Source organism: Microchirus variegatus (genome assembly GCF_963457635.1).
Source record: "Microchirus variegatus genome assembly, chromosome: 21".
Lineage (NCBI taxonomy): Eukaryota > Metazoa > Chordata > Actinopteri > Pleuronectiformes > Soleidae > Microchirus > Microchirus variegatus.
The window spans coordinates 15,845,935-15,867,800 of NC_139822.1; the positions used below are offsets into that span (position 1 = coordinate 15,845,935).

A 21,866-nucleotide genomic window follows, 5' to 3' on the forward strand; every position below is an offset into this window, starting at 1 on the left:
ACGGTCAGATGAGTACAGATGTGCTCGAGTATGATGGCCGTGTGGAGGAAGAAGAGGAAGAGGAGGAGGAGGAGCCTGGATTAACACCAGAGCCTGACGCTGAGGCGTCGATTTTTCGGCACGGCGTTTCGGTGGAGGAGAGGCTCGAGTCTGAAGAAGAGAGCTCAGGTTACGACAGCGAGGAGGAGGACTTTTTAGACGACGAGGAGGAAAGATCCGGGGAGGAAGAGGGCAAGATCTCGGCACAGACAAAAGACAAGCCGCTGAACTCTGACGGAGAGAGGAAGTATTCGGATAGAGGTGAAGAGAGGAAGGATGATGAGGTAGTAGACGATAAGACGACTTGGTATTTCAGATGGAGGTAGTATTAGATCAATGAAGCCTGCTCTGTGCACACCGTTCCATCTCTTCATGACTTTAATTTCAATAAAAACAAATAAACAGACGACTTTTCTTTGTATTCGAGTGAGTAAACTGAAATAATGCTCAGTCGCTTTAGTTTTCTTTGATTTGTCCATAAATCTTTATTATCTTTTCCATAATAAATGATCATGTATTACATTATGATGTCTGAGCATTTTGAAATAGAGTCCAACACAGAAATACCCCACTGTTTGAGCCATAATAAACTGTGGAAAACTCCTCCGATATCAGTAACTAAAAAGCAGCAGAAAACATGGCCCAACATAATCATTATTACTCGTCATTTCTGCTCGTTTCTTTTCGTGATATCAGTGGTCATGCACGTACAACTTTTTTTTTTTTTTTTAAGGTAAAAGGAAATTTGGATAGAATTAATATGAAAACAAACTCGATTCATCTAATGATATTGGGTTTGACTCAACCCTCCTCTAGGCATAAACTGAACATGACAGGAAAAATAACTTATTATTAATATTTTTTTTTCTTTAACAAATATAATTTGATGTTTAAAGTCTTTGGAGATAATATAGAAAAGAACTCTATCGCACACATCCACCATCGCTGGATGTAATAAATGTACAAACATGTTGCTCTATTTACAGATGAGTGCCCCTAAGTCCCATTGTTGCTACTACAAGCTCTGATTCAGCAGGACATAAGTGGTACAATCATGGTTTGGCACTAGAGGGCAGTATATTCCCATGTCTTGCAACAGAAAAAGTCAGAATGCCCTCTGGCAAAAGCAAACTATAGTTATTTTTGTCTTGATAAAATGCAAAATGTGTATTTTAAGACCCACACCATAAACAACAAAAAAAAATCATTTGTTTCAAAATGTAATTTTTTGAAATAAGCGTCACAACTGTCCAAATCTGGTTTTCTTGTCTCTCAGCACAACTTGCGGTAAATCGGCTAAGTCCTTCCCAGTCACTCCTTCAGTCTTTACAATCACGTTGATGGCGTTTCTCCTCCTTCAGCAGTACCTGATGTCCCGTTTGTCTTCTCTGCAGCATCTGGATTTGAGAACGTAAGGATTAGATTAACGCAGCATAAGCTACGTTCATTCAATCACACTGAATTACAATCGCAAAGTTTTCAGTTCTTTCATTTGAATTTGTCAAATACTGATGACTTTCCCGTTAGTCTCAGCTTTAAGTAGCGAACTAAGTAGTGAACATGGTAAACCTTACACTTGATATATACCGGTGGAAATCGGGGATTAGTCCGGTTCCAGTGCCGATGGTCTACATTGTAACATTTTTGTTTGACTGGTGCGGACCAAAGCAATGGAACTATAGGTGTGAAAGCGCCCTAAGTCTAAATATTGTGGAGGACGATTCTTACCCTGAATACTTTCTTTCTGTGCGTCCTGTCCTGCAGTTTGCTCTGTCCCCTCAATCGTCTCATTCTCTTTGGCCTTCGATTTGGGCTTCTTGGCCACAGGCGGCGGAACCTTGCCTGCTTTCGTCAGTGACGCCGCTTCACTCGCCGCCGCCGCCTTAGTTACAGCTGAAACCTCCAGATTGTTCTGCACGCTGGTCTTGGCCTCCGACGCGGGCTTGGTCTCAATCACCACCTTCTTGTTGCTCTTGGAGAAGATGAAGCTCGCCGTGCTCGACGGCGACCTCGGGGACGTGCGGAGGTCGGGCGATTTAGGCGAGTGCAGGCTGCGGTGAGACGCCGGGTTGTCTTTTGAACGGGCTGCCGTCCTCAGGCGGATGGCCTCCTGCAGGTTCATGGACGGAGATAAAGTTGTGGCGGGAGGAGACTTTTTTGTAGGGGAGGGGATTGTGGACAAAGACACAGTTGGAGCCACAAGAGACTGAGGTTTGGATAATTCGGTCTGTAAAGTGACTTGAATTGGCGGGGACGTGGATGTGGGCGAAATTAATATCAGAGACTTTCTGATGGGCTTTTGAGGAGCTTCTCCGTTGGTAGATGGGGTTGGGACCTGATTACTGGCCCTCATCGTGACCTCGACCTGTGGGTGCTCTTCAGCATCAGGGGGCACAGGACTGCTGTTGACAGACCGCAGCTTGATCATCTGCAGGAGGGCGGGGGTAACAACGGGAGTAGGTTCCTCTTGTACGACACGAGCAGAGGGGAGCTCTTGGCTCTGGTTTTCTTTGCTTACAGTACCAGACTCGTGCTGAATGCTGGTAAGACCCTGCACAGGTAAAGGTGGAGGTACAGGGATTATAATTGGAGAAGCAGCAGGTTCTTCAAGAACTTGTGGGATTGAGATTTCAGATGCTGGCAAATGTGGAACCTCGTTGGTGGGTATGACATCAGGTTGGTGCAGAGGCTCTTTGTGAGGCAGAGGTGGAATACTCTGAGGGGCAATGAGAATACTGTCGCATTCTGGTTGGACGTTTTCTTTCGAATGGTTGGCATCCTGCTCTGATGGTAGTGGTGGTGGAGGTGGAATATTTTTCGGTGGTTCCATCTTGCTAACGCATACTTCGACAGAGTCATTTTCCTGAGAAGGAACCTCTTCAGGAACCTCTTCAGTAGATACAGCAGCGACCTCTTTAGGAGGCAGAGGAGATACCTCAACAACCAGTGGGAACGGAACATCTTGAACCTGAGGCGGACAGGACTGTTGGGGCCTCACAGGAGAGTCATCCTTAGGTGGTGGTGGAGAGGACTCCTTAGGTGAAGGAGGAAGGAAATCAGGTGGTTGTGGAAATAACTCTTTGGGCGCTACTTCTTCGGACAGTGATGGCAGAGAGACTTTTTTAGGCGGTGATGGTTGAGAGATCACTTTAAGTGGTGGAACAGAGACCTCTACAGTTGGTGGTGGTGGGGGTATTACTTTAGGTGGTGGTAGAGATACCAGTATAGGTGGTGCCGGTGGTGGAGAGATCACCTTTGGCGGTGATGGAGTGACCTCTATAGGTGGTGGTGGGGAGATCACCTTTGGCGATGGTAGGGAAATCTCTATAGGTGGTGGTGGTGGTGGAGAGATCACCTTAGGTGGTGTTAGAGAGACCGCTGTAGGTGGTGGTGGGGAAATCAACTTTGACAGTGATAGAGAGACCTCTGTCGGTGGCGGTGGTGGGATCACCTTAGGAGGTGATGGAGAGATCACCTTGGGTGATGGTAGGGGAATCTCTATAGGTGGTGGTGGAGAGATCACCTTAGGTGGCGACAGAGAGACCTCTGTAATTGGCGGACAGACCTTTTTAATTGTGGGAGGAGACACCGTTATAAGCGGCGGATGGGGAGCAGAATACGAGGGCGGCGGAGGGATACTCAACGGTTGAGTCTGTGGCTCCGCCTCTGTGATCACCACAGATATTGTCGTTGACGGTACCTGCACAGGTAAGACCAACGCAGTCTCGCCAATGAAGGGCGGAGGCGGGAGGGGGAAATCTACGTCGTCGGCGCCCGCTTGCGCTATTGGCGGCGGAGGTGGGGGCCAGGACGATTCAGGGGATGTAACAGGTTTTACTGACGTGACTGTGGTCTTTTTAGCGAGGGTCTGGGGAGGATGGTGTGACAGAGCAGGAGAGGGGGAGGGAGAAATACGTACTAATGAAATTGCAGGTGTGGTATCCATGTGGATATTTACCTCCGTCTTCCTGGGCTCTTCTTCTTCTCTTATAGCTGCTACCAGCGTTTCTTCACGTTTCTCTACGGCCTTCACTATCATCACATTTAAAATGTCACTTACTCTTGCCTTCTCACTTGCTTCTACGACTTGGTTTCCTTTCAAATCTACATTCTGAGTCAGTCTTTTACTCGTCTCGTTTTCCATAATCATACTTTCTTGAACTTGTCGTCCCTCCATCACATGGAGCGATCTACCGATGGACTCTGCTGCTGCAGCTGGATTCTTCTGTTTCCTGTCCACCACTAAACTCTTCACAACGCCCTCTGTTGACAGACACGGGGAGTGCCTCTGTTGCCTCCGGTCTTTCGGATTCTTCTTGATGATGGCGTCAATGTTGTCGGGCACTGGAGGTCCCAGAAGCAACTCGATCGAACGCTTGCTGTGAACCCAGACCTCTGGTGGAGGGGGTGGAGGTGCGTGGACTTTAGGCGGCGGAGGGATGTTGAAGAGTTCTCTCAGCGCCCTTACTGATGGACTGAGGTCAACCAGGTCAGGTATGTCCCCCTCCCTGTTTTTAATGTTCTCTGGAGCACCTGGTTGTGTGAGAGGCAATGGAGCTGAACCAGCAGAAGAGCCAGGAAATAACTTCTGGAGTTTTGCTAAAATGCCTCTCTTGTGCTTTGGAGATGAGCTGTGGGGTGGTTTAGAAAGCTGTGGGGATGTGGGATCTTGGCTGGAGTAGCCACTGGATATGGATATTTTGCCTGGCTTTTTCCCTTGGACAGATTCCTGCATCTGTTTCGAAGAATCTATGAAAACTGTTCCTTCAACATTCGCAGCTTCCTCCATCTTTAGTGCTCGGGCTTTAAAGGGGCTGAATGACGCGGAGCCGGTCGATTCATCCAGAGAACTAGTGTCAGCGTTGTAGCCTGGGCTGTCGATGATGGAAGGTGAAGACGGTGACGTATTCTTCTCATTTTCCTCGCCTAAGGGGGGGATTCTTGGGCGAGAACTCTCTGCTGAAATAACGGTGACCTCTGCCAGATCACGTGATCGCCGCTTCATCTTGTGAAGGGAATAGGAGCGGCTCGGCGGAGGAGGAGCCTTCTTGGATTTCATGACAGAGAGGCTACGCACAAATTGGCCATCTTTTTTGACCATGTTTTCTTTACCAACGAGCATACCATTGGAGGTGCATTTGGAAGCCTTGCTCGAAGACGAGTGAACACTGACTTTGTCCTCCTTGGAAGAAAAATCGCCGTTCCGTGACTTTTTCTGCCTGAGGGTGCTGTGGCCTGAGATGGTCGAGGAGTCGGACACTAAAGTCTCTGAGGACTCAGAGTTGCTCCAACAAGAACTGTCAGACTGGTGGTTGTGGCAAGAGGCAGAGGTGATGGTCGAGGCTTTGGAGGAGGTGGTTCTGGATGAAGAGGCCCGAGAGGAAGCGCGGGAAGGGGCGGGGCTGGAGAGCAGCAGGCTGCTCTTGCTGACGGTGCGCACGCTGTTGCGACTCCGCCCGCGGTTGATTTCCACCACCTCGATGGACGGTGGCAACACGGCGTTGGGAATGATTTTGGACATGTAAGCAGCCTGGGGCGACATGGTTATGACGGGACTGGGCAGCTCCTGCTGGCGGCTGTTGGCAGTCGTCATCCAGGGAACAGCCAGCGATCGTGGCCTCTCTCCCTCAGAGAAGTCAGGACCCAGGCGTTGCAACAGGGCCAGATCGTCCCTATGACCAGCATGGGCGGCATTGAGTTGCTTGACTTGGTCTTCGTTGAGGGCCTGGATGACCTTAGTATCTGAACGCTGTGGTACTTCAGCGGTGGGACTTTCATCTGTTTCACCGTTATAAAGTTCCTCTTCTAACTTCTGCGCAATTGTCCAGCCTACTCTGTCCAACCCTGAAAAAGGACAAGAGGACTAATCAGCACAGGTTCATACTACTATGTGGAGAAATGGGCATAAACACAACACACTCATTGTCTATATATACACAATTGTCACATTTTAAAAACTGGCTGCATACCCAGATCTCTCTGAACGTGGTGTGGGATTCCCGCCACAGTTTTCCTGTGTCTTCTCCTTTTTGTCTTTTCGGACTTTTTCCCAGAGTTCAACGGCCTGAACGTAGATCCTGGGTCAAAAGAAGCACGAGAGAAATGATTTTCCATTTTTGTGTCATTTTTTTTGTCTGCATTTTGTGTCATTCCAAGAAACTGGGACGGGACAGTAGATGTTTTGGGGGGTCACCAAATGCATTTTCAGAACAATTTTGGGCCTTTTAAGTAAGAATCATATGAGTTACACTACCGTTCAAAAGTTTGGGGTCCCCTATGCAATTTTTTTTGTGTGTTTTCCATTAAAAGTAAAATTTTTATTAATCGAAAGAGTTGCAAAATGAATAGAAAATATAGTCAAGACATTGACAAAACAATACTTTTGCCCTCTGCTTTCGTCAAAGAACCAGCAAAACTATTTTCAGCTGTGATAACATCATTGCACAAGGGTTTTCTAATCATCCAATAGCCTTCTAACACGATTAGCAAACACAATGTACCATTAGAACACTGGAAATGGGCCTCTATACACCTATGTACATATTCCATTAAAAACCAGACGTTTGCAGCTAGAACATTACCACATTAACAATGTATTGAGTGTATTTCTGATTGATTTAATGTTACATTCATTCGTGCTTTTCCTTCAAAAATAAGGGCATTTCTAAATGACCCCCAAACTTTTGAACAGTACTGTATGCATTATGTGTGTTTATGATCTCATACTTTCATATTATTAAAGCATACAATGACAATAAACGTCTCTATCCGAAGTTACGATCGATCAAAGTACCTTGCCGCGTGAGTCCAGATCTAGTGGACACCGACGACTGAACGGAGACAACAGAAGACGTGTCAGCCATGGTGCTGTCTGTCGTAAACCCTCCACCTTCTCCGTCCGTTTGGACCGACATTGTCGACTGAAAAAAAGGGGAGAAAAAGAATTGAACGCCGAGTTGCCAAAATGTCTGCAAGAAAACAGCAATTCCTGCTTTGACGAGTCACTTACAATCGTGCTCATGTTGTCCTGGTACTCCACTCCAATACTGGTTTCTGCGAGAAAAGCAACATTAAAAGTTCTTTACAATTTTTCATCCTTTGGTACACACACACCCTGCAGACAGTTGGCATGGGAACACCTCTAATTCAGTGCAGCGATAAAGACTATAATACTTGAGTGTTTACCTTCCTGCTGCATCATTTTCAGCCCCTCCTGGGCCTCGGTGTGAAGGTCCTCCAGGTACTTGGGCCGACTCCCTTCTATGAAGACGTTCTCCTGGAGCAGCGGCGGCGCCGGGGTCTTGTCGTCATCGCTCCGCTTTGGTGCACCTTGAGGAAAAGAGTCAAAGCTCTGTGTTAGAGTAAACAGCAAATAAAGGGCCCCGTGAGTATGATGTGTTCTTGAACAGGGCATATGTTTGAGAGGGCAAGAGCAAATTGAAAAAAGGCTGAAGTCCATTTGCACTCATGGATGATTGAACTCCAGGGACGGTGGCTTTTACCAACAGAAATCAACACATATCCAATTAAACAAGACAGTGAAAAAGACACACATTACTCTGCCCTTTTTTATTTTTTATGACCCAATTATAAAAAACTTGAAATCCACATGGAAACCATCCAAAACATTACATTTGCTTTGACATGCAAATTGCCTCGAGCCACATGAATGTGAAAAACCTGAATAACCTCCTCTAGTGACTTGCAAAACAGAATTAAGTTGCTGCTAATAATTTTGTTTTTTAAAACTCTGCATGCTAACCACCTGGCATATGATGCAACTCTGTAAATGTCTGCCATGTCACAGTCTGGGATCACTGGGTTAAAACCTGCTAAGACACTTTTACGTAACAGGTGACAGCTGCTGCATTTAGCCACCTACTGAACTCTACCGTCTACAGCGTTGAGGAATTAGCCTCGACTGCCATGTGCTCTGTAATCATTTCCCGCTTTCACCACCGTCTCTTCCGTGACAGCATTATGGCTGCTCCAGTTTAAAAAGAATCCCAAATAAATCTATAACAACGAAAATTCAAATTCTTAAAATTGCACTCAGATGACCATGCTTTCATGAGTTTTGTATGTTGAAAAGTGAGCCACTCGACTAGTTTGAACCATAAATGAATCGTGTCTGTTGTCCCACAATTAGAGCTGCAACTAACCATTATTTTCCACGATTAATTGAGTAATTTGGTCCATAAAATGTCAGAAAACGTTAAAAAATGTCGATCAGTGTTTGTCAAACCTGGAAATAACAACGTTCTCGAATGTCTTGTTTTGTCCACAAAGCAAAATTATTCAGTTTCTAATGATTTCTTGGTTTTACGGCGCAAAGAAACCAGAAAATATTCACATTTGAGTAATCGTTTCAGCTCGACCCACAGTCACAAAGCAGATTCATCACACACTCACCTTTTCTCCTGAAGACTGTTGAAAAGCAGTTGATGTCAACACCGGATGTTTTAGTCAGAAGCACCACCATGATTCTCTTATAGCATTTAAAAATATATATATATATCTTAAAGTGTTTCCAGTTGTGTTAAAGAAAGAACACAGATGAGTCTATAAAGGTGCAGTCCACACGAAAAACGATGAGCACAGGATGATAACCTTGCTTGTTGTTGATGAAGTTGTTATTGCCAGTTCAGTGCAATCTCAAGCTCAGGCGCTAATCTGTCACAACCTAATTCCTGTCATCCCTCCCTCCCTCTCTCTCTCTCTCTCTCCCTATCAGATCAAATATGTAAACATTAAAAGCCGGGAAGAAGAATGTTGTTGTCAGGGGATTTGACATCATATGAGGGCATCACAGGGGGCTTCAGCACTGTGAATAAACAACACGGCACACACCGAGCGACACTTCTTTGACGCGATTACACTCTAGAACTGACACAATTACTCGATTATTAATCGATGGCTAAATTAATCGTTTATCGATTTGAGTTTTTTTCATTAAAACAAGACGTCTGATTGTTTTCGCTTCTGAAATGGGAATATTGTCGGGGTTTCTTCGCTCCACATGACAAAGAAATCATTCAAAACTGAATCATTTTCATTTGTGGACAAAACAAGACATTTGAGGACATCAACATTTACATTTTCTGACATTTTACGGACCAAACCATGACTCAATTAATCGAGAAAATACACAACAGATGAATCCATTCATTAAGAGACACATGACTAACTATCACTGCACAGCTGTACCGCTCTTCTACTTAAAAATATGTGTATTTATACTTATATTTTAAAATGTTTAATTTTTTAATTATATTTAGAGAATGTTGTTTGTCATGCACCAATGACAAATTCCTTGTATGTGTAAAATCGTACTTGGCAATAAAAACTTTTCTGATGACTTTTGTTGTTGCACCACAAGGGGGAGTAAGCGAACAGAAACAATTTAATCCCTAAACAAGTTTCAAAACATTCAAAACAACAGGCCAGCAGTTTTTGCTACACAAGGTCAGACATGTGAGAATATTGTCCCTGTGTTTTCACAACAGTGCAACGTTAAAATTGTTACCGTGCAGCAAGAAAAGTGTAGACTCCTCAGTTAATGAGGTTAAAGATATTAATCATGTGATCTGTAGGCACATCAGACACTTCTTTTTCTATACTTCTTTGCCACAGACACCTCAGACTGAACTGCAGCAAAAAAAAAAAAAGAGGGGGGGGGGGGTTTGCTCACTTCCTGGTGTGCTGAGCAGACGATGATATGGAATGTGTCACATCTGAGCAAATGGAAAAACATTCCCATGGTCACGATCCCACCGAGTGACTCAGACAAAAGAGAGGTTTACGGAAGAAAAAACGAGACAAAAATGAATGTGCGCATGTGTTACCGGTCCATAGTAACAAGGAAAAACACACTGTTTACTGTGTTCGTACAACTCGGTGCTGCCGAGGTGAACACTGCAGCCTGCACTTGTAAACAGAAAGTCGATACGCATGTGAAGGATGAAGTCAGTCTAGGACAACACGTAATCTTGTTACCATGGCAGCACACACTTTTGACTGGAGAGGCCCCCCCCCCCCCCGAGTGATGGGTGGGGCACGGCTGCGTGTTAATGAGGGCCTCGTATTGTCGCTGGGTTCCTTTGCTATTCTGTGTATTAAAAGACATATTAAAAACACCATCTGTCACTGTGCTGGATAATAACAGGCCCTGACAGCATTAACCGTATTAACCCCAAAACTGATGTTTACATCTCAGATCAGGCTCCACACAGAGACAATAACAACATCAGCACAAAGAGGGAATTATGTCACTGTGGATTAAAGTGAGACATTTTAAATGCTTGCAGGTTTGTTTTTTGTAAAATACTGATTCTCTGAGAGTCAGTTTACATTAGTTTACAACTAAACGTGGGTTAAATGGGCTCGTGATTTTGTCACTAGCATGTCACTAGCATAGCAAAACAGCAGTCAGTGAACGCGTTAGCTACACGTCTACAGTGGAGACTACTACTACTTGTTTTGTTAGCGTGTGTGACGCCATGTTTACGTGCCGCGGCACCTGAGTCCAGGCACCGTTTACCAGTTAGCTCCGTTAGCTCCTTTAGCACCATTAGCGCACCTACAGTCGAACTGGAACAGCCTGTTTATTAAACGAAAAAAAACGGCGCTGTTACTAACCAGCTTACCTGTGTACTGCGTAGGTGCGCCTCTGTTTTTAAAGTTTAGCGTTACTTTAGAGACTCATTTTAACAAATCAGGAGTCACGTAAACATGACGCCACATGCATCTTTTTACGGTCAGTCGTCATGGAAACACGTCATGCGTTAATGTGCGTTAACGTGAAAAACCATGCAACATTACTTTGTCTCCGTCATGCAGTACTATCAGACCTGACTGAGGAAGCATTTGTGCGTTTTTATCACGTCCAACTCAATCATTCATAGTTCAAGCCTCGTCACCTCCACAAATCTCCATCCGTAAACTCCGTAATCCAGAATTCAGCCGCCCGCATCATCACCAGAAACCCCCCTCACTTCACCACATCACCTCCATCCCACAACAACTCAGAATTCAATTCAAAATCCTATATAAAAAGTTATATACACTACACTTTTTAACATTCAATGACCTGCAACTAACTGCACAACCGAAACCCTTTTGTAACTGCATTAAAATGTTCAATACCACACCCTATGTACTTAACAGTGAGGTCATGTGTCCTCCTATCAGACTCAGTTAACTCTTTGAATAGACTGTATATTATATTATATTATAATATATTTTTTATAATGTGTATTTAAGGCTCTGTCCCAGGATGAAAATGTGGCAATTAAATACTTGCTGTAATACAGTATTACTAGTATTAATGTTAAAAAACGGCTTAAAGAGAATAACTTGTGATCAGTTTGTCAAAAACACACAAGTTGAATGTGTAGACTGTAAATATGAACTCCAGCTGCTGAGGACACTCCACCTTCACCTCAAGAAAAACTGACTTGGAACAGTGACAGCTTTGACAGCTAATGTCGCTATTCCCCCCTGGAATACATGCGCATAAACACAGTCACAGTGGCATCTTCGTTGAAGTGCATCATGGGAATCAAACAGATGCAAATACCCCACACACGCCTCTCGTCCCTGCCCTGACTTGCCCCTCGCTCTCTTGTTTTGCATCGCCACGCAGAGACATTTCTCTCCAGCTTTGAGGGTGCCGTCTGCCAGGTGCTTAAGCCTCTGTAATCAGCACAAACTCAACCGAACGCACTGGAATAACACAGTGAAAGAGGAAAGAGCCCTGTGGGTGCTCAGCATGTGTGTGTGTGTGTGTGTGTACAGTCACAGAACATACAGTCTGGATACAGCAGACAAACTTATGCTGAGTGATCGCCTGCTAGCGGTGATCACATACTTGCTTTCTGGTTAATTAAACATAAGCGGCGTCAGAGCTGAAGGAAAGAAGTGTGGAGTGACGGGAGAACGGCACACCAGGTAACGGATACACCTGCAACACCTGACACGCAGGGGATACACTCCTATTCGCTGCCAGAAAATACGATCAGACACCTCTCGACTGCCGATGCATATATTATCACCATGCACATGGTCTCCTTGAAGCTCCCATTGACCGGAAGTTCCAATTAACGCTACTCTCCTTAGCGTTTTTGGTTCTGCTGAGATTGCTGGGTTTTATTGTATTCTCTCGCTCTGCAAGTGGTCTGAAAAAGACCTGGAATCGTGACGGGAATCCCGTCTCCGAAACAGCAGATCCTCCTGCTCCGGGCACATCCGGTTGCGAGCATTGAACCGCAGAAGAAGAAGAAGAAGAACGTCCGTTGGGGACGAGGGAGTCGCGACAAAGCCATTTTTAAACATTGTTAGAACAATGTTTTGATAATGAGTCACAGTGCATCCACTGTTCCAGAGGGGGGAGCTGCGCTTCTGAGAGCTGGCTTGCTAATTTACATCACTTTCGGGTATTGGCCAATCACAAGACAGTTGGGAAAGCTCTCATCGGCTGGCCAATCACAACACAGTCCGTCTTCTGGGGGTGAGATTTCGGTCTGAAACAGCGCGGCTGAAGAGAGCTTCAGTAAGGAGAGATTTAGATCGGCGTATTTGCAGCAACTGGGAGGTTTTTGACCGTAAAAACAAGTTAATGTACGGAAGTAGACCTCCATAACTCACATATATGTGTGATAGGACCACTCTATGGGAGCTTTAATAATTATCACCTCATAATTAATGGTGCATTATATAATAAATCTAAAGCAACTGGCCATAAAATCCTCCTAATATGTCGCAGAGACTCAGGAATAATGTTCATATAACAAACTGAACTCACCAACAACAGACAAAATATTTGCATTAAAAAAAAATATTTTGCAGACTGCAAATCATGTCTATGTTTTGAAATCATGTTTTGGCATGTGGCGCCACCTACCGCCGTCTACCAATCATTGCAGTCAGTAGGGTCTTAGCTGCCAAGCAACCATGGGTTGCCAGTTACGTCAGAAAACGGAACCTAAAAGACCTCAGTATTTCGAATTTGAATGTAGTAACTGTTTTTGGCCACATTCTTACACATGGCACCTTTAACCTCCACAGCCTCATTTCCGCTAAGCCAGTTCGCCACAGAAACAGATTTCCCAAAGTTAAAAGAACACAATAAACAAATGGTTAACAAAAGTGGAAGTCCAGCGGTTTGTGTTGACACTCTTCACTTAGGGGGAAAACCGTCGCACGGAAGTGACAATTACCTGGAGACAAATTAACCAACGGCAGCGTGTCTGGTTCCACCCTTTAGGAGCTTTTAATCGGAAATTCTGACCTCTGTTTGAACCAGGAGAGGCATCACTCACAGGGCCAGCACAATGACTGATCGACCATGCGTGACTGATAGTGTAATGGTAATAGTAAGAAAATAAATTACGTTGCCACGTTTGACAGTGGAAATGCATGAGTAATTGTACAGTAAATGTGTACGGCTTGGTGGTTCAACAGTACAGAAGTCAAGCGTGAGCACACTCCCCTCTCTCTCAATATGTCGAAGGTATGATACGCCACAAATAATAAAATGCCATTAAATTGTGTGCAGGAGATGTGTAAAATATTCAGGCCTGTTACTGCCTGTTTAATAATGTAAGCACAGCTTTGCTACAGGCTCGTGCAACATGTGATTACAGACAATGAAGCAGTCATGTTAGAAAAGACTGCAGCATTCCTGTTTAGCAGTAGGTGACGCTAATAATAGAGACGGGGCGTAACTCGGGTTTAAATTCAGAGGCGAATTCTAAAAGTGTGTGTGTGTGTGTGTCGAAAGTCAAAAGAGAAAGACAATAACATGACAAAATCAGTAATAAATGCACAGTTCAGTCTTATCACAGGAGACAAAAACCTTTAGCTGTACTGTGCAGGTAAAAAAACCCAACAATGTTATCTCCAGTCGTTTCACTGAGAAAGTATCGTTGCACCACAACTGTCTTATTTAGTCGCAAAAGTCACGACCGGTGACTCACAAAACTTTCCAGGCACATATTTATCACTCTCTTGCCACATTTTCCTTTTCGTGACAGCAGCCCCCCCCCCCTTTGCAAAACGGTGAAAAAGGCCATGCAGTGATGTATCGGCACATCTTTATGGGAAAAAAGAGAGTTGCTTTTGGCTGTACGGTTAAATAACAAAGACACGAAAAGGATGCAAAGAATAAAAGTCACTCAATGAAATGAAACTCAATATTCAGATGGGACTAGAGGGCAAACTGGCACTGTGGTAAACATTCTCCTACCATTTGAGTGACCTAAATATGATCATTTGGGTGTGGTGACTCTTCACCTACTGAAACAGAATCCCAGTAAATGTCCATTTTTTTAATTATAATATATAACCTTTTTGTGCAGCTGTTTACTAAACATACATCATGTAAAGTCCCACATTGTCAGTGTCACACACACTTACTGTTTATTAGAGGTGTGCTCGATTAAAGTCCAGTTTGCTGGATAAGGCCATTTGGGAAGTAAGAATATATGGAATAACCACCAGAGGGCGACATTTGAATCAAAAACTCAAACAAATGTTACTTTAAATATGTTTTATACTGTTCAAATGTCATATTTAACACACAAAATCATGTACTACTACAACTTTTGCTTCATTTTAAATTGTTAATGCACTATTTTAAGAAAGTAATTCTGGACATTTTATGGTTTAACTTTTTTGGTTATGGTTAAAATTAGCAAAAAAAGACTGACATTTTGAGGCTTAGGTGTTAAAGGGTTATAGAAAGAGGGAGTGACTTCCTTATAATGTACTGCCCTCTTGTGGCCACAGTAGGTGTGGCACGACTAGCTACAGCTCGGCGTAGACAAGTGTGTCAAATCAGTTTGCACCCCAGGATCAGTTATGATATTGTATACATTATCATACACGCTATGCGTGTGAGTATTTGATTTGCTCTAAACATGTGCTTTACTCGCGCAGGATCTTACTGCAGTAAGTTTGAGGAAAGAAATTGACCCAAAATCACATAAGATATGGTCGTTTTTTTTATATATTTTTTTTATTTATTTTTTTGTCAATGCCGTGCAGGAGAGACTTTGAACACAGGGAAATTCATTACTTGAGCCCTGAATCTAAGCGATTTGTTGCTACTTCTATGAGTAAAAGCATTGTTGTGGTCTGGTCCATCGTGTCGGTGCAGTTTGTAAAGCCTGACCTATATTTGCAGCGACTCTTCTTCTCGCTTGATGTCTTTGTCTTTATTCACAAAGTGTGCACAAACGAACAACAGTCAACAAGTGCTTTTCAAACACAGGGCTAAATACGAACAATGAGTCAGTTCATTACTTCCTGCCAACAGAGGAAGACATTTTTTCCCCCCCCCTCAACCCTTTCCTTCACTGTTGCAGTGTCATCATCATCATCATCATCATCAAGACAAAACCCTGCGTTCCACAAAAACAAAAGGGACTATGTGGGGAAAAAATAAAACACTCTCCGGTTTTTATGAATTGGAGGAAGCCTCGTGTTAATGTCTCTGGACTCTAACAAGGTGTGATTGTGAGTTAAGTCTATCACTTCCTGAATTTTGGATGCTACAATGGCATCTCCTCCTGTGTGAACCGACTACAATCTGCTACAAAACTGCTAATCGGAGACCAAATGCCTCACATAGCACTTTTAAGCAGCATGAATGCCTCTCGCAACAACCCTAGTTTCACTTAGCGCAACTTTAGAAGTTAAATATATAACGTATCATGTGATGTGAAGCTCACATGCGAGGCGAACACTCACTGGCACACACAATGGCCTCCCTATTTCTCGCTTCCTCAGATGAATATCTTCGTAAAGCTCAGGAATGCGAGGAATCTCTCGGGGAGTGTTTAGATCGAAACAGGTGACCTTCGGAGTGATCCACTGTCGGCCCGGGTGACCTCATCAGTCCTCACCTCCGTTTCATTATAAATCAACAAGAGAAGTATTCATATGAGGTTGCATAAGAGACACAGATCGAGTAAAGTGACTGTGCAAGAGGCATAAATCACTATCAGGTGTTGCCGAGATCTGAGGAAGTTAATTAAACTAATTAAGTAAAAATTAGTCAGCTATACAGTACATTCTAGCTTCGGATCAAACGTTTGTCCGGGTTGACAGGAAACGCGAAAGCCGAGTTAATCATGGATTTATCGCAGTGATGACTTTAAGAGGTCAAAGGTTATCACTCAAAAAAAAAAAAACCTGCTACTGTGCAGTTTCCTCTTCGGGGCCAAACTCCATGGTCCATGTTTACAAAAAGAAAAGAAAAATACATTCCCCAAAAGAGCAAAGGGTAAGAAAACTCCACAGAGAACTCAATAGAGAGGTGTTCATAAACTTCATCAATCTTTAAATATAGACTTACTTTTCATGGGTATTCAAGTACACATATATATATACATACATATATACACACACACACAAATATCTATATATATATGTATATATAAAAAATAATAAAAAACAAAGCATTTTGAAGTCTATTACTCCCTGTTTTGCTTTGCTCTGAGAGAGCTGAAAACATGTGCTGAATCAAGCGTGGTGTATTTTCTGGAGAGGAGTTGTTGTGCGACATGTTCTCATTTCGACGGACTTGCACTAAAGCCTCACACTGATCTGCACCGTGCTGTGTAAAGTCCTGCCTGGCGTACGAGCCTCATATATATATATACTCTCGCGCTCCACTTGATCCTCCGCGAGTTACAGTGCGATGAGGAACGATGTGAGCGGCGAGGTCAGGGGGTGAAAAACAAAGGGAGAAAAAAAACAGAACCCCTTGTTCTTTACGGTTACAGACTTGGCAGCGATTTTAATTAACTGGCACTGTGCCTGCCCTACCAGGCATTTAGTGGGCAGGAGGCCCCTCTGGCATCAGTACAGATCATCATCACAGGCTCAGAGTGGAGATTTTCAGGTTTAATGAGCAAATGAGTTACATTGCTCTGTGTCTTTCTGGCTTCTGTAATAAATAAACCTCCTCCTGGTGCATTTTGGGAGTTGCCCGATCTTCTTCTCTAATCAAAGGAGAGACTGGTGAGGAGATTTGCTGTGGCGCTGTTGCCAGCATCAACAATCTGCTGGAAATACTACAAACCATCTATGCCAAGGGCTCAATAGCAGCATATGTTAATAACTGGTGTGTACTTGTGGCTTTGTGGTTCTATATTTGGGATATTTAGGTTTGTTTTGAAGTAGGAGTGAACGAGGCACTAATGCAGAGCAAACAGTGTAGAAGCAATCATCCTCTGCTGTCCATATTCACATCCAAACACCCCAAATTAAATAAAACAGAAAACTAACCCTTTAAGGCAGCCGTCTCAAACTCATGGCCCTACAATCATTTCATGTGGCCCTCCAAATGATATCAAGTGATAATGAGTAGTTTTTTAATGAATGGATCAATTTTGCATCATAAATATGTATTATTGTGAACTTAATAGTGTTCAATATTAAAACAAACAATAGACTTTTATTTTGAAATTCCCCAATCCAGTCGAACTTTATTTGTAACAACTACAGTAAAAACTACAAACTGTGATAAATAGTGTTGTTGCACTATCACGATGGCATATTGTTATATATAATTTTAATCCCAGATTACACACCTCTACTGTACAGTTGCTTTTTAAGTCTATTCTGGCTGTGGTCACAACTAGGATTGGGACTATCAATAGTTCATTGACTACTAAGTTCATCCCTAATGTTATTGCTAATCAGTTAGTCAGTTTGAGTGTTAATTATTCAAATAAAAATGCATTTTTTAAAACATTTTTCTACTTAAAGTAGACAAAAGTGTGTATTTCATGTCCAAAATGAGACGTTTGAGGACCTTTTCCACAATTTTCCAAACAAACTATGTTGATGAATCAGGAAACTGATCAACAGACTGATTGATCATGAAAATAATCATTAGTCGCCGCCCTGGCAACGGAGATGTTAAAAGGGTTGTCATGTGCTGTAGGCCTTTGCTCAGTATGGGAGGCTATAGCCTCTGAGTCGACCTTGGCAGCAGAGACGCACCTTATCTCTCATCACAGTTTACTTTCTCTTGCATAACCTTCGGTTCCACACTGCTGCCGTAGCACAATATAGCGCAATACATCGTCGACCAAAAAGCGACCGAAAGTGTGTTTAGAAATACTTGTGTACGTCTTGTGTTGTGGGTATTGTTTGACTGCGGATTTGAATCCCATGGAAATCCCCCCCCCCATGCTCTGACACCATTCCAGCTGAACTACAAGCTCTGGATTTTCCACCGCAAGAAGACGCAACAAAAGAAACAGGCGGAGACTCCTCTTGTCTGTCAGAAAATCAGAAAACAGGGACCGAACTCAACACTTCTGCTACTTCTGCAGGAACCCAGAGACGTTGCTCGTCTTACTGTCTGCCTGTTGTTTTTGTCTGACCACATTAAGGTGTGACTAATGAGGAAATAAAACTTAAGTTACTACATACAGTACAGTTTACAAACTGGGTTTGCAAGGTAAGTCAGATAAAGTGAAGCACGCTGACATATGAGCGCACATGTGCAAGCTCCAACAAGATCCTGCTGCCTACAGCTGTGGGAAAATTCACAGCGTCGCTGCTGTGTGAATACATTTTCGTGTGTGTGTGTGTGTGTGTGTGTGTGTGTGTGTGTGTGTGTGTGTGTGTGTGTGCATGCTTGTGGCTTTTAACTCAAGTTGTTGACTGTGTGGCTGTATGTGCGCTCGCCCGGGATGAAATACACCTTTCCAAGTGTTGGTGGATGGCAGCAGCAGCGACAGCAGCAGCAGCACTTGGCCCTGCTGCGTGTAACCTGACGACCAGGTAAATAAGTGATGGTATCACAGAACAGGACAGACGGAGATTTTTTCACGGCAAACAAAAGACGAGCTGAAGGTCAGAAGGAGAGTAGGAAGTCTGTTCAAACATCTCTCTGTGGTGAACAAACACACACATGGCCCGGAGGCAAGGAGCAGGATCGTCAACCCTTTCCCAGCACTTTTTCCCCCTTTTTTTTTTTTTTCTCTCTCGATGTCATGTCATTTATACAGAATGTGCACTCGGCAGATTAATTACAGGACCGAGCTACAATGAAATGGTTCCCTTGGCAAATATATAGTTATTCCTAATGGAAAACATCTCCTTCCTTTCAGGCAGATGATGTTTTAAGTCCATACAAGATATTGATCGACTGAAATGGCCATGACTGAGAGATTAGATTAGGGAACACATATTCACCATTAACTAGGTGCTTACTAACAAGTAGCATACTAGCCCTTTATTAGTAAATATTAAGCACATATTAAAACTAGTGCTGTCAAACGTTAATGCATTAACGACACGCGTTTACGTGACTCCGGATTATTAAATTGAGTCTATTAAGTAACGCTAAACTTTTAAAAACAGAGGCAAGCATACGCAGTACACAGGTACGCTAGTTATTTGTAGCGCTATACTCTTTTCGTATAATAAACAGGCCGCTCCAGTTCGACCGTAAGCGAGCCAACGGCGCTAAAAGGATGCTAATGCTAATGCAGATAACTGGTAAACGGTGCCTGGACTCCAGTGTCACGGCACGTAAACATGGCGCCATGCACGTCTTTTTTCCCAGTCAGTCATCATGGAAACCTATTGCACAGTACCAATTAAAACCTTATTCTACCTCTATTACGACATGAATTAAGATTTTTCCTACATAAGGTGTTAAAACGTGCTTCATATTTCCTAATAAAGGGCTAGTATGCGACTTATAAGCACGTAAGTAAGCACCTAGTTAATGGTGAATATGTGCTCCCTAATCTAAAGCGTTACCGTAAGTACAATTATAATGGAGTACGCCCTCAAATGCTTGTTTTTAATACATATTAAGTCGTGTATGGGCCACACAGCGGTCTAGCGACTAGCGCTGTTGCCTCACAGCATCAAAAGGTAGCCGGTTCAAATCCCGAATCAACCAAGGGCTTTTCTGTGTGGAGTTGAGTGGGTTTTCTTACATTTTTAACTCGTTTTAAGAAGATACAAAGAGGATTATGTAGATTTAAATGAAGGCGCAACTCAAACCAGTGCCTCTGCTCTTTTAACCTGCAGGTTAATGTTTCATTTCATAAAAAAGGTCTTTTAATGAGCTCAATTCTACACATTTAGTGAAAGAAAAATGCAGTAAAATGAAGCTGTTGGTCCCTATAGTATTATAATATAGTGTTAAGTCACAGGTCAATCTTGGGGGTAATCTCTGGGTAATGTCCACAGATTTGGGGGGCAACATTCTCTGGAATTTTCCATTCATATGTGACTAACACAATGGGACATTTGTTAGCTTGAGACACGTTGATAACAGCAGCAGAATGTCAAAATGTTCTTACCTTGATTGTTCCCATGTTGATGCGCCTGTCTCCCTGCCTTCTGTCCTCCCTTGTTTCCACCCTGATTCCCACCCGAGTGTCCATCCAGGGCCAAGTCGAGTGCGGGACCCAGACCCGGATTCCGCCCATTGGTGCCGACGTCCTTCCTCTTCTTGCCCTTCAGCCAGACCAGAGCCCGGCCGAGGGAGTGACTGCGCTTCTTGTGGCCCCGTTTGCCGTGCTTCTCCTGGGCGAAGATCTGCACCACGTCCTGGGGAAGTAGGTCCCCAAATCCCAGCGAGTCACGGTTTGACATGACAACTCACGCTGGAGCGAAAAAGAAATCAGAGTCAAATATAGTCCTCAATATTCAAACACCGTGTGTGCTGTCTCTCAAAAGGAGGTCATTTTTAAAGGTGCATTATGTAATAAATCTATAGCAACTGCCTATAAAATCCTCCTAATATGTCACAGAGACTCAGGAATAATGTTCATATAACAAACTGAAGTCACCAACAACAACAGTACAGACAAAATATTTGCATTAAAAAATATACATTCGAAAATCAAATCTAAAATATACAAATAGACATTCGAGAACATCGTCATTTCCAGGTTTGACAATCACTGATCAACAGTTTATGGACCAAACGATCGACAGATTAATCGATTAGGGAAATAATCTTAAATTGCACCTCTATTATAGACAAAAATATCCTACACTTTTATCAGTATTGGTATTTGATGTCACTATGTGCAGCACTTTGGTCAAACTTGGTTGTTTTTAAATGTGCTATATAAATAAACCTTGACTAGACTTGACGACAACATATCTTGTTATTGCATGCGAACTTAAGAGGAAGCATTCAAAAAAACAAAGGATTTCCTGCTCGGTTTCTAGAAACACAATATCCAATATTAGCGAGTGGGCTGCAGTCAAAAAGCTCAAATTTAGACTTTGTGAATTCCCATAAATTCCCCCATTCCTCCTGCTTTTCCACAGCTGATGGGAGCAAATACCGGTTCTTACTTGAACGCACCACAAAAGCAACAAGGTTCAACATGATGGATTATACACTATGCCAAACAGGTTTCAAGTCTCAGCAAGGTGATGTTCATGTTGAGAAAAAAAAAAAAAAAAAAAAAAAGCATTATTAAGATATGGATGTATTGAAGTTAAACATGCACTATGGTTTGTGCAATGTGTGGCAGGAAGGTCAAGAGTATTTAACTTATTATGTAACTCATAAAAAGCTGATAAAAGTGTCCACAGCTGCAAAGTCTTGGTGATTAGATGACTTGAAATACAATTTGGGTCAGTATTAGTGTTAGTGTGTCTCCGTGAGCCCACACACACACACACACACACACACACACACACACACACACTCAGGACCCAGCATAGACCCCCTCCTCCTGCCTCTAAACCAAACTTCACAGCTCTGCTAAGAAAGAACTGGCACCGCTCCCTTCATTCCACAACATGGAGTCATAATTCACAAAGCCGCA

The 21,866-nt window shown here is 43.3% G+C and overlaps 1 protein-coding gene across 1 annotated transcript; it reads right to left on the bottom strand.

The window, feature by feature from the left end:
• Positions 1-595: 595 nt before the first annotated feature.
• On the bottom strand, positions 596-20,673 carry LOC310942789 (uncharacterized protein; the record flags this gene model as incomplete). The annotated part of the gene is made up of 7 exons (XM_083908225.1): positions 596-1,436; positions 1,768-5,883; positions 6,009-6,116; positions 6,833-6,959; positions 7,049-7,092; positions 7,225-7,368; positions 20,379-20,673. The coding sequence occupies 7 exons, from the start codon at positions 20,671-20,673 to the stop codon at positions 1,372-1,374; spliced, it is 4,899 nt and encodes a 1,632-aa protein (XP_083764351.1). The 3' UTR covers positions 596-1,371.
• Positions 20,674-21,866: the final 1,193 nt, after the last annotated feature.